Source organism: Diplotaxodon limnothrissa, linkage group LG19 (genome assembly GCF_057381915.1).
Source record: "Diplotaxodon limnothrissa isolate DT_005_m linkage group LG19, D_limnothrissa_male_GT1.1, whole genome shotgun sequence".
NCBI lineage: Eukaryota > Metazoa > Chordata > Actinopteri > Cichliformes > Cichlidae > Diplotaxodon > Diplotaxodon limnothrissa.
This window is the reverse complement of record NC_140614.1, coordinates 33,386,610-33,400,492: the sequence shown is the minus strand read 5'-3', so window position 1 is coordinate 33,400,492 and position 13,883 is coordinate 33,386,610. Positions and strand designations below refer to the sequence as shown.

Genomic DNA, 13,883 nt, shown 5'->3' with positions numbered 1-13,883 from the left:
AAAAAAAAAAAAAAATGTAATTCATTCATGCATCACTCCATGTGCAATGGTGAAATGAAGAAACACACATATTCAAAAGGCTACAAATGATTGCTCTTGGTAAGCAATTAACAGGCAATTCACATCATGGTGTTGATGAGCATCAATTCATCAACCCAACTATTGACCAAAAAAAAAAAAAATCTAACCACTCCTCATCATCAGAACAGGTTCACAGGCCAGCACAGTCAATTCACAACAACAGCTGAATGCATTCCGAAAAAATTTCACAGCTATTCACATGAGGCATGTAGGAGAAAAAAAGCATAGCTTTTCAAAAGTGACGGGTAACTTGTGAGCAAAAGTTCTCGGGGGTGAATGAGGCAGTTTATTTTGAAGGCGCGCTTGTTTGGAGGCTCAAGAGCACTTGAGTTCAGATAGCCTGCGAAGGAGCTGCTGGCGTCTGGATTTGAGGCGCTTCTTCTCCTGCAGCTGCCGTTTCTCCCTGCTGTGCAGCTCCATGAGGTACTCTGTCGCCTGGGTCAGGATGGCCACCTTTGGCGTTTTGGCCGACTCCAGGCCAGGGATCTGATCCCGTAGGGCAAGGAAACGAGACCTGAGGTCATTCCTCCTCTTCCTCTCAAGGAAATTGTGGTTCCGTCTGCGGTCCGTGTCGTCTGTGTCCGAGTTCTGCGAAGCCTCCGAGGAGGATGATGGTTGGGAGACATGAGCTGAAGCACCAGGTCCCATAAAGGCACGCTTGCTTGGGGGTTCTTCCTCCTCCTCCTCCTCATCGTCATCCTCTTCCTCCTCCTCCGGTTCTGGCTCACTGTCTGGGGAACGAGCGGCATAGTTGTGCTGCTGTCTGTGGACAGACATGTGAAAACGTTTGGGGCAGGGGTCTGCTCGGACCGTTATGGTGACTGGTTTTCGGACATTTACCAGCCGCACCCGGTTCTGCTTGTTCTCCACAGTGACGACATCGATCTCCTCTTCATCATCTGTCATCACACAGACAAATAACTCATCAGTAAACACAGAAAAGGGACTCACTCTACAAACTTGCAAATTCCTACAAAGCACTCAAGCTAGTTCAACCTTTAAAAGCAATTCCATAAAACAAACAAGCAAATCTCTATCCATCAGTGCCAGGATGGCAGAGCAGCAGGTGAGGCGCTTAGAGCAGTGGTGGTGCATGCCAGGTTCAATTCCATGGCAAGAATTGAGGCTTTAACCACTGAGCATTATTCAGCAGTTTCAATGAAGACTTTTTTATGCTGATAGGGGACAACCCCTAATTTGGGAAATGCTTGAAAGTTATTCTCACGGTCTGTCAGTGTTTTTGAAGCAGCAATAAATCATCAGCGGGTTACCCCACCCTTCTACTGCACTCTGATTTCAATGCAGAGCCAGAGGAAGATAGAGAATTGAAGGGGGGTAGAGCGAGAGTAGCAGGGGCGCGGTTTTTAAAATACTACACTCAGCAAGCTTCCAGCCTTTAGGTGACTGTGTCACACTTGATAACCTCGCCATGCAAGTCAGACCACAGCTATGCAACCGCAGCCCCCGCTTTCCAAATTACGCACTGTTATGGGCAATTTAATCCTGGAGCAGGGCAGGGTGGGGCAAATCAGAGGCATGGCTGTATCCTTACCAGAGGAATCAGAGCGGGACTCAGAGCCAGACGACGCCGGCTTCCTGCAGCTGCTTGCGGGGAAGGTGAGAACAGCAGCGGGGTCAACGCAGTCCGTCGCCTTGATGGAGAGCAGGCTACCGGGCGAGACGCACTGCGCTTTGTTCGCTCTTGCGGAGATCTGGGGGACGGGGGAAACACCGGTGTGCCCCGCAGCCGGCGTTCTCCCGTTGACCTTCTCCAGCTGCTTGCTGGCAGAGAAGCTACTCCACATGCAGTCCTGAATTATGTGGGAGCTGAGGTTACCGAATAACTCCTCGGTGTCCGGGATGAACTGACCCTCGCACTCGTCCTCCTGGCCCAGCATTTTGGAAAACACGCTGAGCCTGTCTCCCGGCGAGAGGGGGTACAGAGTCCGGGTGGGAGACATGGGAGGGGTGGGAAGCAGCTCGAACTTTTTCCATATGTCCTCGCTTGGTGCGGTTGATTTGTAAAAATCCTCCTCGGTATCCAAATAATCGAAAAAATAGTGCGAGTCGAAGTCCATTTTCCCGGCTAATAATATCCTCCAGAGTTTATTCCCAGGAATGATCCAGTGGCACACACGAGTGGCTTCTGAACAACGTTCTGCACAACCAGAGAGGAAATTTCAGAGAGATTAGCAATGATCTTTTTAAAGCAGCCTAGTTCCCAGCACATGCACGATCACATATCAAGTAGCCCATCCATCTAATGGGACACTATCAGGACATCGCAATCCCCCTAACAGCCTACTTTCTACAAATGGGACCATATCAATAATTGATGCCATCTTGCAGATGCTCCTCTTTGTGCTGATGGACTCAAGCTGTTCAGACACATATGGTTATTAAATAATCTAGTTATATATAAGTGTGTGTGTGTGTGTGTGTGTGTGTGTGTGTGTGTGTGTGTGTGTGTGTGTGTGTGTGTGTGTGTGTGCAAACTTGGGATTTAAAACAAGTGTGAGGGCATACGAGAGGCTACAATACCTGCGTAAAAGTGCCAGACAGTATTTCCTGAATTGAAAACAGCGCTTTGTTCCACTAAGCAGCTATGTGAAGCGGTAGAGGAGATCACTGAGCAGGCACACTGTTACTGAACAGGTCCGTTTCTTCAAGTGAAACTTTCAAAGACGAGACTACAGAATTAAACCACTTACCGGCTCTCCTCGAAATGTCCGATGCGTAATAAAGCGCACAGGGGAAAAAATATAAATCCCACCTAACGGCAACGAAAGACCCAATTCACGAAAATGTAATGGATTAAAACCAAATCCAGTTGTTTCCGGTGTGCGATCTACACGTTTTTGTTCCAGATAAATAAAACAAAAGAACTAAAAAATAAGAGGGAGCCCAAAAAACGCCGGTGCAGAAACAGCACGCACGATACTCTCTCCGGCCTCCACAATAAAGAGCCACACAGTGCGTTTTTCGCGCCAGTGAGATACCCTGTTATAAGGCGTCTGAAGCAGGGAGGAGCCTCAGAAAATTCTGCAGCAAGCTGTAGATCCGGGTAAGTCCCCTTCATTTGCATCAGAGCCGTAGTGTAAGTGGGGTTGTTGCACAGCCCCGCCCTGGCTGCTACACCAGTAATGATTACAATAACTGACACTTGTTTTCATATCATTTTTCACTGTTCTTGGCAATTGTGGGCTAATGGGGGAAAGAAGAATAAGGGAAGCTAGGAAATGTTTTCCATTGCAGAAGAACAATGCAGGGCAAACGTGCTAGATCAAGACTTGTTACTGTTTGGTGTGGTGTGGAATATTTCCACCTTATTGAATTTTAACTTTGAATTGAACGTTTTATGGTTAATCATAAATTATAAAGCACTAAATAATATATTACTAAAACCTAATGGATTTTAACTTGTCACAGTCAACAAAACTGCATGCCCAAAATGTTTCGTTTAACTCGTTTAATTACATGTCAGTTTTCGGTTTTCATTTTGTTACAAAATTAAAGAGTAAAATGTTGAATCTGATGCATTCTGGTCCAATAAAATATTTGTGCTTGACATGATAATACCCACGGGAGCCATTTTTGCATGAAAAGTGCTGCAGATAAAGGGCTGACTCAGTATTTTGACATTGTTTTGCATGTAGCCCTAAATCAGTTTTAGACCCTGCATAGTTTTCACTGTGGGGCCACGTTGCAGTTGATGTCGTTACTCACTTCAGTCTCTAATCTGATATATTGTAATATATCTATATCACTAAAGCACTTCTGGATGGATGCAAACTGCATTTCGTTGCCCTGTACCTGTGCATGTGCAATGACAACAAAGTTGAATTCTATTCTATTCTATTCTATTCTGTTCTAATTCTAATTCTAATTCTAATTCTATTCTAATCAAACAAAACTGCGAGACAAGGCTGTCAACCCTGAAACCAAACAATACTTTTAAGATTAAGACCGTTTTCTCTAATCCCATCAAAATCAGCAGAACTGCCAGTTAAAGGCTATAAAAAAAATGCCAGAGTAGTTGGAGTTAATCTCCATTACTGATAAGCAGTGGTAAGAAGTTACTCTTAAATGAGTTCAAATGTGGATTGACTGGGCATGGAGCAGTTTTCCAAAGCTGCATGCAAACCCCTGTTGAATCACACTAGCAGGCCTCTTCATTTGTATTACAAAAGCTATGAATTCAAAGGAGATAGACCTTCATTTCCATACACAACATGTCCACAAAGACAGAGTCTGAAGTAGTTAATAGGTGTATTCTGTCCCAAGTTATGAAACATTGTCCTGCCGCTGGGTGGAGCGCACACCTTTGAACGACCAGCTTTTATCACAAAAGATCACCAAGCACCAAGTTCAGGTGTTAAAATATCTGGCGGTGGGGGTGAAGTGATCAGAGTAATCTTCTTTACAGTTGGTGCAAAGTTTTCCAGCAGCTGCAGGTTAACGTGTTAAACAAACACTGCTATGTTTGCTTTTAACTTCCTGCTTACAGATGACAGTTACAGCTTTGCCAGCAGCATAAGTCTGCCCTCAAGTGACCTCAGAGATTTAATCATGTTAACACTGATCATGATGTAATCACTGGATAATGATGAGGCTTTGTGCTCACTGGCAAGCAAAAGGTCAAAGTTTGCCAGTGTTGTACGCCATCCCAAATCTTTCCACCCTCCTAAAATATTGATTGGTTTGGTCCATAGGGTACGCACGCTGTGATACTGAAGCCAAATTGTGGATTCTGATTGGTGACTGGGGCTTATTTGGTCAGTGACTGACTTTAAGTTGGCCACATGTCACTGTCGGTTTGGGCAGCAAAGGCAGTTTCAGTCAGTTTGAGGAAAATTGATTACTGGATCTTCTAATAATTGCCCTGGTCCTGGCACGACATAAGTAGAGTCAGAAGATAGGATTTTTTATTTTTTTTGAGGATTTTGAAGCACTGAGAGATTAAAATTTTTAATTCTTGATTTTAAAGATCACCAGCTTACAAAAGACTACATAAACTCTCCAAACACAGCCCGGCAAGTAGCAGCTCTGGAGCGTTTCAACACATAATTAGAGCTTCCTGAGCAGATGGCGTATGCCAAGAGTAACCATTTCTATCTCCACTGAAAGTTCAGAACTTAAACTCAGTAGTGAGTAGGGATGGGTACCGGTGTCCGGTGCCATGATGGCACCGGTTCTGACATAAACGGTAGTAACCAGACCGAAAAGCAGCGCACATTTCGGTGCTTTATTTCGGTGCTTTTTTTTCCTGAGCTGTGACACACTTTAGATTCTAGCCAATCATTTTACGTTTCCGAGGATAGTAGGCGGGGCCAGGTACGTACGTACGTTCTGTTAAAGCAGAGCTACAGATTAAAAATGCCCAAGGCGAAGCGGTTAAAAGTCTGGCTGTACTTCATAGCAAAATATGCAAACTCAGCAGCAACAAGTGCTTTAAGCTGATACTGTGATACTGTCAAAGGAGGTAACACCAAGAATCCGATGAAACACCTGGCGACGCATAGCGTTTTTTTTAAAAGCCCAGAAATGCGCCGTATTTGATAGCTTGCTGCGAGACCTCACACCGAGCACATCTACTGCGGGTGGGTTGCCTGTTATGCAACATCCCCCAAAAACACGAAGAGGAGAGTCCTGGCCCCTAGCCCTGCCAGTGTAGCAGAAATGATGACGGATGATGATGGCAGCAGCAGCCGTTCTTCTCTGCGTGAGTAGGCTAACCACGTTATTACATTAATGCATGTAAGGTGAACTAGCAAACATCATCATAGCTACATGCTGCTGTCTTCTTGTTTGATGGCAGATACTCCCTTCACCCTGGCTAAAAAGGCTAAAATGACCAAAGAAAAAGTGGAAAACAGTTAAACATGAGAGGTTTAGGACAAAGTTTGTGTTTTTTCCATTGTTTAAGCACTGCTTCCAGCCAAGAGTGATACCATATATGCCCCATAGCTGCAGAAAAGGCTAACATTGTTATCTTTTTACAAAAAACAGCTGAACATGAGAGGTTTTTGGACCAATTTTGTGTTCTCCATTCTTTAAGCACCGGTTTGAGCACCGTTTGAGCACCGGCACCGTTTCAAAAGTACCGATTTGGCACCGGTATCGGATAAAACCTAAACGATACCCATCCCTAGTAGTGAGCGCCCAGGACGTGAGACATATGTCTAAAGTATAAGCTGAATTTAAGTTACAAGTCTTCGTATCAATATAGAGTTCATCTTATTTGTGTTGTTCAAATTGTTGTGACTTTTTAAAAATAGCAAAAATAAAGGAAAACTCATAATGTCTGCAGAACCTTGTGATATTTTAAAGCAGATTCAACGTGGTCTAAATAAAAAATGAGTTGAACACTTTGAAATCTGGGCTCATTTTAAGCTGATTTTGGAGCTCTTTTGCCCTCAAAGCAAAGACCACAGGCTTTAGATCCTGCAGCTTCACATCCTATAATTACACAGTGGACCAGCCCTCAGTCTGCTATGTTGGGACTGTTTCATCCCTGCCAAAGAGAAAGAAGAAAAACACTGGTCTCATAAAATTCAGATGAGTTCCTCCTCCTCTGCTCGTCTTTTCGGTCCCTTTCGTTAAAACCTGGAGATACTTTCCTCATCCGAGACAATGTAGGGGTAACAATGCTTAACACCAACAATAGTATCTCCCCAGGTCACTGCCCAGCTTAACTTCAAGTACCCTCCTTTGTTCTTTATTGTTATAGTAACATATGTGTGAGGGTGGTAAAAAGGGGGTGTAGGGACTTTGGTTTCCCCCTTAGTAGAGCCCTCATGTATCTGTAACACCCACTCAGCAGCATGAAGAACATCAAGCACTGCTGTGGAGGAATTTCGATGGGTTTTCAGGGTCTGTCTGTAGAATTGTACCCATTTGCTACAGAAGGGAGGGGGTGCCCTGTTCCCCACGACCCCAGTGACACACAGAACCTCCTAACCCCGAACTCTGACCCTATCCTCCCAAATATCTTTAACAGGTCTAAAAATGGAACCAGCCAACCAACTGCGCAGGAGAAAGAAAACATAAATAAATCCCCAAAGTCTTATTGCTCCCGTGGGATGTAAGCCATCATAGTGTGACACCTCAGGGCCTTCCTGAGAATACTATGAGAGTGCATTCAGCAGGGCGCCAGTTTTACCTGTTAACTGTTGTCACATACCAAAGATTTGTATCAGTCAAAGCACGCATTACATCAGCTTTTCACTGCTGATGTTATCTCACACGTGTTCACTTCCTCAGTTAACTGCCGCACATAGTGAAAGGATTGTAGATATGATTGCTGTGTAAGTTATTGAATTAACACAATGATGAAATCAACACTTGTGGAAAGTGAGTGTGGTTAAAGATATGATTGAAGAATGTTTACAGTTTTTAATTGATTTTTTTCACCATTCTGCAGTTTCTCATCACAGCACTGTCAGTCACTTCAAACCCAATGAAGCACTTTACATACAAGATTAACTAAGTTCTGTGCAAATATTTCAAAGGACAAACCAGTGTTTTGTCTAAAATTGAGAACCTAGCAAAGAATCTTTGTGTTTCTAGCAGCCTGTCACAAAAACACATCATTTGTTCACCTCTTTAGTTGAATCTCTGAAAAATGCCAGATAGTCATAACGGGCATAAAATTGTAGTTGTGCACTGATCTGATGTGCAAAGATCTATTAGCCAGAAACGGGGAAATGGGGAGAAAATGCTGAGGCATGCCAAATTACACAAGGATGATTTGCCGATCAGTAGCAACACGTCTAATAGAGTCATCACTTCAGGTTTAAAGTTTTTGGTTAAAATTTTCAATATGTGCAGAGAAGTTCAGGAAAGAATAAAGGTGTTCATACCAAATATTGACTTTGAAGTTTGTTAGAATTGCCCCCCCGCCGCCATACACTCAATTTCCATGCATATTTCAGTGAACCGCTGCAGCTACTTCTCTTTTTCCTAACGAAATAGAAAGAAATTAGTGTTGGCTCAAGACTTTTGCAGTTAACAGGTATGTGCCAAAGTTTAATGAAACGGTTCAAAGAGGCCATGAGAACACTGCTATAGTAGACTGACTTAGACTGCCACCTGGTGCTTGCTAAGGGTAAATAATCTGGGAATTGGTTTCTTTGAAGTGCACCTGAAAAACTAGAGTGAGATAACAGAGAGGGAGATGTTGGAAGGCAGGCAGCTATTTTTAATGCACGCAGGTAAAAACTGCTCAAAGAGTGAGCAAAGTCTTGCATTTAAAACACATTAGGAAACAAATCAAAAGTACTGAGCAGTGTCTACTTCAAAAATCACATCTTTTTTTTCTTTCTCATTTTGTGCTCATTTTAGTCTTTATTTTTTTTAAAAATACAACTGAAACATGATGCCACCCAACAGGAAGCATTAAAACATGGCTGACCCTAATTTTTAAATTAAGCACTGGAGCCCCCCAGGGGTGTGTTCTGAGCCCCCTGCTGTACTCTTTGTACACATATGACTGTGTGGCCACTACCAGCTCCACCACCATCATCAAGTTTGCTGACGACACCGTCGTGGTGGGCCTGATCTCTGATAACAACGAGACGGCCTACCTGAAGGAGATTAGGAATCTGGAGAACTGGTGCCAGAGGAACAACCTCCTTCTAAACGTCAGTAAGACAAAGGAGCTGATAGTGGACTTCAGCACTAAGCAGGAGAGGAACTACCAGACCCCTGTCATCAACGAGTGCCCAGTGGAGAGAGTGGACAGCTTCAAATACCTCGGAGTTCACATCACGCAGGACCTGTCATGGTCCTGTCACATCAACACCGTGGTGAAAAAGGCCCGACAGCGTCTCTACCACCTCAGACGCTTGAGAGACTTCCAACTGCCCTGCAAGGTGCTCAGGAACTTTTACTCCTGCACCATAGAGCGCATCCTGGCGGGAAACATCTTAACCTGGTTCGGGAACAGCACCATGCAGGACAGACGAGCTCTACAGAGGGTTGTGCGGTCAGCTGAGCGCACCATCCGCTCCGAGCTCCCTGACCTGCACTCAATCTACAGCAGGCGGTGCTGGACCAAGGCCAGGAAGATCGTGAAGGACCTCAGCCATCCCAACAACAGACTGTTCTCTCTGTTGAGGTCAGGAAAGCGATTCCGCTCCCTGAAGACCAACACAGAGAGACTGAGGAGGAGCTTCTTCCCGCAGGCGATACGGTCTCTCAATCACACCACCACACAGTACTGACCCACACATATGGTTCTTACACACACACTGGACTTTCTGGACTTTGGTTTTGCACAACACTGGTCACTATATTCTTCATTTCCAGTTAATACTTGTACAGCTGCTGTTATTGTGTATATATTTATTTATATTTAGATTTCTTCATACATTCTTATATAGTTCTATATTGTGTATTGTGTATTTTGTTGTACAGTTATTTTATTTTCAACTTTAATTTATATATTTATCTTTATCTTATTCTTCCCAGTTAAATTTACCCTTCATTCTAATTTGTGTTGTACAGTTATTTCATTTTTAACCTTAATTTATATTTTATTCCTTCCTAGTTAAATTTACCCTTTTTAATTTTTCATATTTATTTCCTATCTTATTCATAGCCTTTTCCTTTTTTGTTTTCTTTAGGTCACGAGCAGTTGTCCAAGCATTTCACTACATATCGTACTGTGTATGACTGTGTATGTGACAAATAGAATTTGAATTTGAATTTGATTTGAATTTGAAATGAAGAAACAGGCAGCTGTTGATTAGCACTGTTGTCTCACAGAAAGAAGGTCCTGAGTTCAATTCCACCATTTAGCCTATATCCACAGTCCAAAGACATGCAGTAGTGAGGTTGAGTTGAATGCGAATGACAGTCTGTTAGCCTGGCGACGTGTCCAGGGTGGACCCTGACTCTTGCGACCCTGACAAGGAAAAGAGGATGGATGGAAGAGAAAACTGATGTTCTATTGTTACAATCCTCTCACCATCGTAAGTGGTGTTCTTGGCCCTTACATTAGATCCTTCACATTCACACCTATGGGCAATTTAGAAACACCGGTTAACCGAAACCACTAATCAACAAAATGAAGCTGTTGTCAGAGCAAGCTTCTTTGAGCTAAGGCTCATTAAAAAGGATTAAGCTGTGCCTCACCTTCACTGATTTTGAGAAGATGATTCTCAGATTTTTTTTTAATCTTTTTTTTATTTATCTATTGCAATAGTTCAATATTGCAATAACGATATCTACCACTATGCAGAGAAGCTGTAATTTTGAAAAGATCACAAACAGCATCACTACAAATTGTAAACAGTCGTACAGAAGCCCTTTTCCAGTTATGTAGGGATATATATATATATATATATATATATATATATATATATATATATAAAAACACCCATCAGGCCGGGGTCTTTCTGTGTGGAGTTTGCATGTTCTCCCCGTGTTTGCGTGGGTTCTCTCCGGGTACTCCGGCTTCCTCCCACCGTCCAAAGACATAAGATAGAACTTTATTAATCCCTCGGGTGGGTTCCTCTGGGAAATTCGATTCGACATGCAACTTGTGGGGATAGGTTAATTGGATAATCCAAATTGCCACTAGGTGTGAATGTGCGAGTGAATGTGAGAGCGAATGGTTGTCTGTCCCTGTGTGTTGGCCCTGCGACAGACTGGCAACCTGTCCAGGGTGTACCCTGCCTCTCGCCCCATGACAGCTGGGATAGGCTCCAGCGCCCCCCGCGACCCTGGAAAGGATAAGCGGAAGCGAATGGAGAGATATATATATATATATATATATATATATATATATATATATATATATATATATATATATATATATATATATATATATATATATATATATATATCCTTGTTATTCTTTGAATTTCTGCCTTGCAACCACGAAAGGACTCATTTTGTTTGTGCCGCTTCCAGCTCACCCATATGAGTAATCCAGGTACCCTATGAGTCAATAGTGAAAAATAATAGGGACCACTTCATCTGAATCATGGTTTTAGTGAATCATGTATCATTGCTGGGTCTAAAAATAGTGAATTCGCGTCACAGATTTATGAGATTCACATCTTTTCCGTTCTGGCAAATTTTCGCTTTCTATGTATGGGTAAATCCACTAGATGGCGCTAGAATTAAAGTTTTTGCTGCATATAGTTTGCGAAGAGATTATTTTCTTCTGGTGCTGAAACAGGCATATTTTTATGATTGTTATAATTTAATTGAACTGTTCAGATATTACTATACGATCGTATTTTAGGCTCCTTCAGTTATCTGAAGATACTAAATATATATACTTTAGTTGTTGTTTTTTTGTTGTTTTTACCAGAAAGTATAAACTCATCAGCAACCACAGAAGGACTCACTTGTGCTGCTTCCAAGTCCTCAGTTTTTAACTACAGGTAAATTTGCATTTTCATTAGAAAAGGCCTATAAAATTAAACACGCTGTTGCCTCACAGTCAGTAGGTTCAGGGTTTGAATGTGCCAGCCCGGGGCCCTCTGTTTCTATGTTTTACTCCCACAGTCTTAAAACATGCTTGTTGGCTTATTTATTGATTATAAATTGATTGCGGGTGAGAGTACATGGTTGTATGTCTCTCTGTGATAGACTGTTGACCTCTCTGGCGTGTACCCTGTCTCTGTTTGCTTTCTGTGACCCTGATCTGGATAGAATTTTTTTTTTTTTAATTGATGAAATATAAAGTAAATTATGTAGCCAGATTGATCTTTCTTACACGCAAAAACAACACATACTAACTGTACACTCTTTGATAAATGAGATTAAATATTTTATAAGATGTGTTATTACACCCCGATAGAAACAAAAACTCAATTTTCTCAGTAAAAGCAGCCTTTGTGGTTTTATTCATTTACATAAAGCGTTTTAAACTGGAATGCAGTTTTCCTAAGCATCTATATGTGCAGGATTAAGATGTTTCAGGTTATTATATGTCATAAGACTAGCTAAGTTCTCTGCACTGACACCAAAGTAACCATATAGACTTTGTTTCACTCCGGCTGGGAGAAAATTGTGTCTTTTAGTTTTCTTTAAAAAGAAGCATAAACTCCTCCAGTGTGTTTGTTTGGTATTATCAGATTTGTTGTAATGGGTTCCATGTCTCTTTTTAGTATATGCTCAAATTCCAACAAGGTTCTGTGTTCGAACAAAAAGGAATGGGAACAAAAAGGTTAATGACCCCTGTTATTGAGGCCATAAAAACATAATAGTGCTGTTCACAATGACACAGTGAAGGCTCAGTGCACAGGCCTAATAACTTTGGCAGTATGTAAATGTTATATGGCCAGATCGTACTGCTGAGGGAAGAAATGTCAGTGGACATTCCACAATTCACTTACAGCAGTTTTTGAATTTTTGCTCTTAAAGCATTTTGTAACATATTTATATTGAAACATTATTAATCTATTTAATTTACATTCACAAGCTGAAATCTTATGTCTCAGACTTTTCTAACCCTCTGTCAGCCAAGTGGAAGCTAAATTGGCTAGTCTTTTAGCATCAATTCATATGTAAATTAGGTCGTTATCTGAGAATTCTGGAGGGGAGTGGGGGTGTGTGAATGATTGCTGATTTCTAACTGCCAACTGCCTCTTTGTTTGTGTGTGTGGGGGGGAGCTGCTAAAAGCTGTGAACTTCCTTTTGTGTTGAGGTGGATGCAATTGTCTTGCGGGGGGTTACTAGGGTTCCATCACTACGTGACTGCTGGTCAGCAAACCTGGGAAACCCACAGATCATTGGAACTATACCGCAAAACCGCTTCCAAGACATCATGCAACACCTACGCTTTGATGACAGGTCCACCCGCAGTGATCGAGCAAAGACTGATAAGTTCGCTGCAGTCCCATCAAAGACTCGGTGCTGTTTCCTGCAGTATATTGCAAGTAAACCTGACAAGTTTGGGATCAAGTTTTGGGTGGCTTGCGACCTAAAATCCAAGTACATTTGCAATGTCTTCCCATATCTTGGCAAGGACCACAATCGTCCCAGTGGGGAGAGACTGTCTGAAAATGTAGTAATGAGGCTGATGGAACCATTCCTAGACAAGGGCAGAAATGTTACCACGGACAATTTTTTCACATCGCTTTCACTTGCGCAAAAACTTCTTACACGGAAAACCACCGTCCTCGGCACAGTCAACAAGATTCGCAGGGAAATTCCTCAATCCGCTAGACGCACAGATCGCAATGAATTCACCACTCAGGTATGTTGCAGGTCTTTTGTGGTTCTATGTTTATGTGTTTCATTGTGTGTAAAAGTGCTATAGAAATAACAATTTATCTTATTTCTTAGGTGTTTTCAACCTCTGCTGCCACGCTGACGGCGTATGCGGCCAAACGGAAGAAGACAGTCTATATTCTTAGCAGCATGCACAGCGTGGTTCAGACTGATAACACCACCAAAAGGAAGCCAAACACCGTCACCCTTTACAACACCACAAAGTGTGGCGTGGATGTGATGGACCAGATGGTGCGGGAGTACACTGTCCGCAGAGGAGCACGGCGCTGGCCATTTGCCGTGTTCTATAACATGATTGACATGGCAGCACTGAATGCACATGTGCTGTATCAAGCATGCACCGGGACGCAGGAAAGATGGGTGGACTTCCTGGTGGAACTTGCAAGAGAGTTGGCTCACTCTCATGTAGCTGCGAAGAAGGCAAGAAAAGAACAGTTGCTTCAGACACAACCCTCCACACCTAGCCCTGGAAAAAGAGCCATGTGTCAGGTCAAACACAAATGCAAGAACAATCATGCCACTGTGCGATGTGTTCACTGCTACAGATACAC

General features: G+C 42.6%; 1 protein-coding gene across 2 annotated transcripts; it reads right to left on the bottom strand.

Annotated features, from left to right (window-relative positions):
• Positions 1-329: 329 nt before the first annotated feature.
• LOC146612657 (protein L-Myc-1b-like) lies at positions 330-3,035 on the bottom strand. Of its 2 annotated transcripts, XM_085343060.1 has the most exons (3): positions 2,793-3,035; positions 1,634-2,239; positions 330-980 (listed from the first exon to the last, which is right to left on the bottom strand). In XM_085343060.1, exons 2-3 carry the CDS (start codon positions 2,157-2,159, stop codon positions 397-399), a joined length of 1,110 nt encoding a protein of 369 aa, XP_085199186.1. In that variant the 5' UTR covers positions 2,160-2,239; positions 2,793-3,035; the 3' UTR covers positions 330-396. The 2 variants fall into 2 exon arrangements, with proteins under 2 accessions (XP_085199186.1, XP_085199187.1); XM_085343061.1 differs by lacking the exon at positions 2,793-3,035 and having other exon boundaries at positions 1,634-2,270.
• Between the last annotated feature and the right edge of the window lie 10,848 nt (positions 3,036-13,883).

What these genes read in the sequence shown, in the direction of transcription:
- LOC146612657 (XM_085343060.1), bottom strand. Translation starts at nt 2,159, where the DNA reads ATGGACTTCGACTCGCACTATTTTTTCGATTATTTGGATACCGAGGAG. An exon ending in GTCCCGCTCTGATTCCTCTG is followed by an intron (nt 981 to 1,633) that starts GTAAGGATACAG and finishes GTGTGATGACAG; the next exon opens with ATGATGAAGAGGAGATCGAT.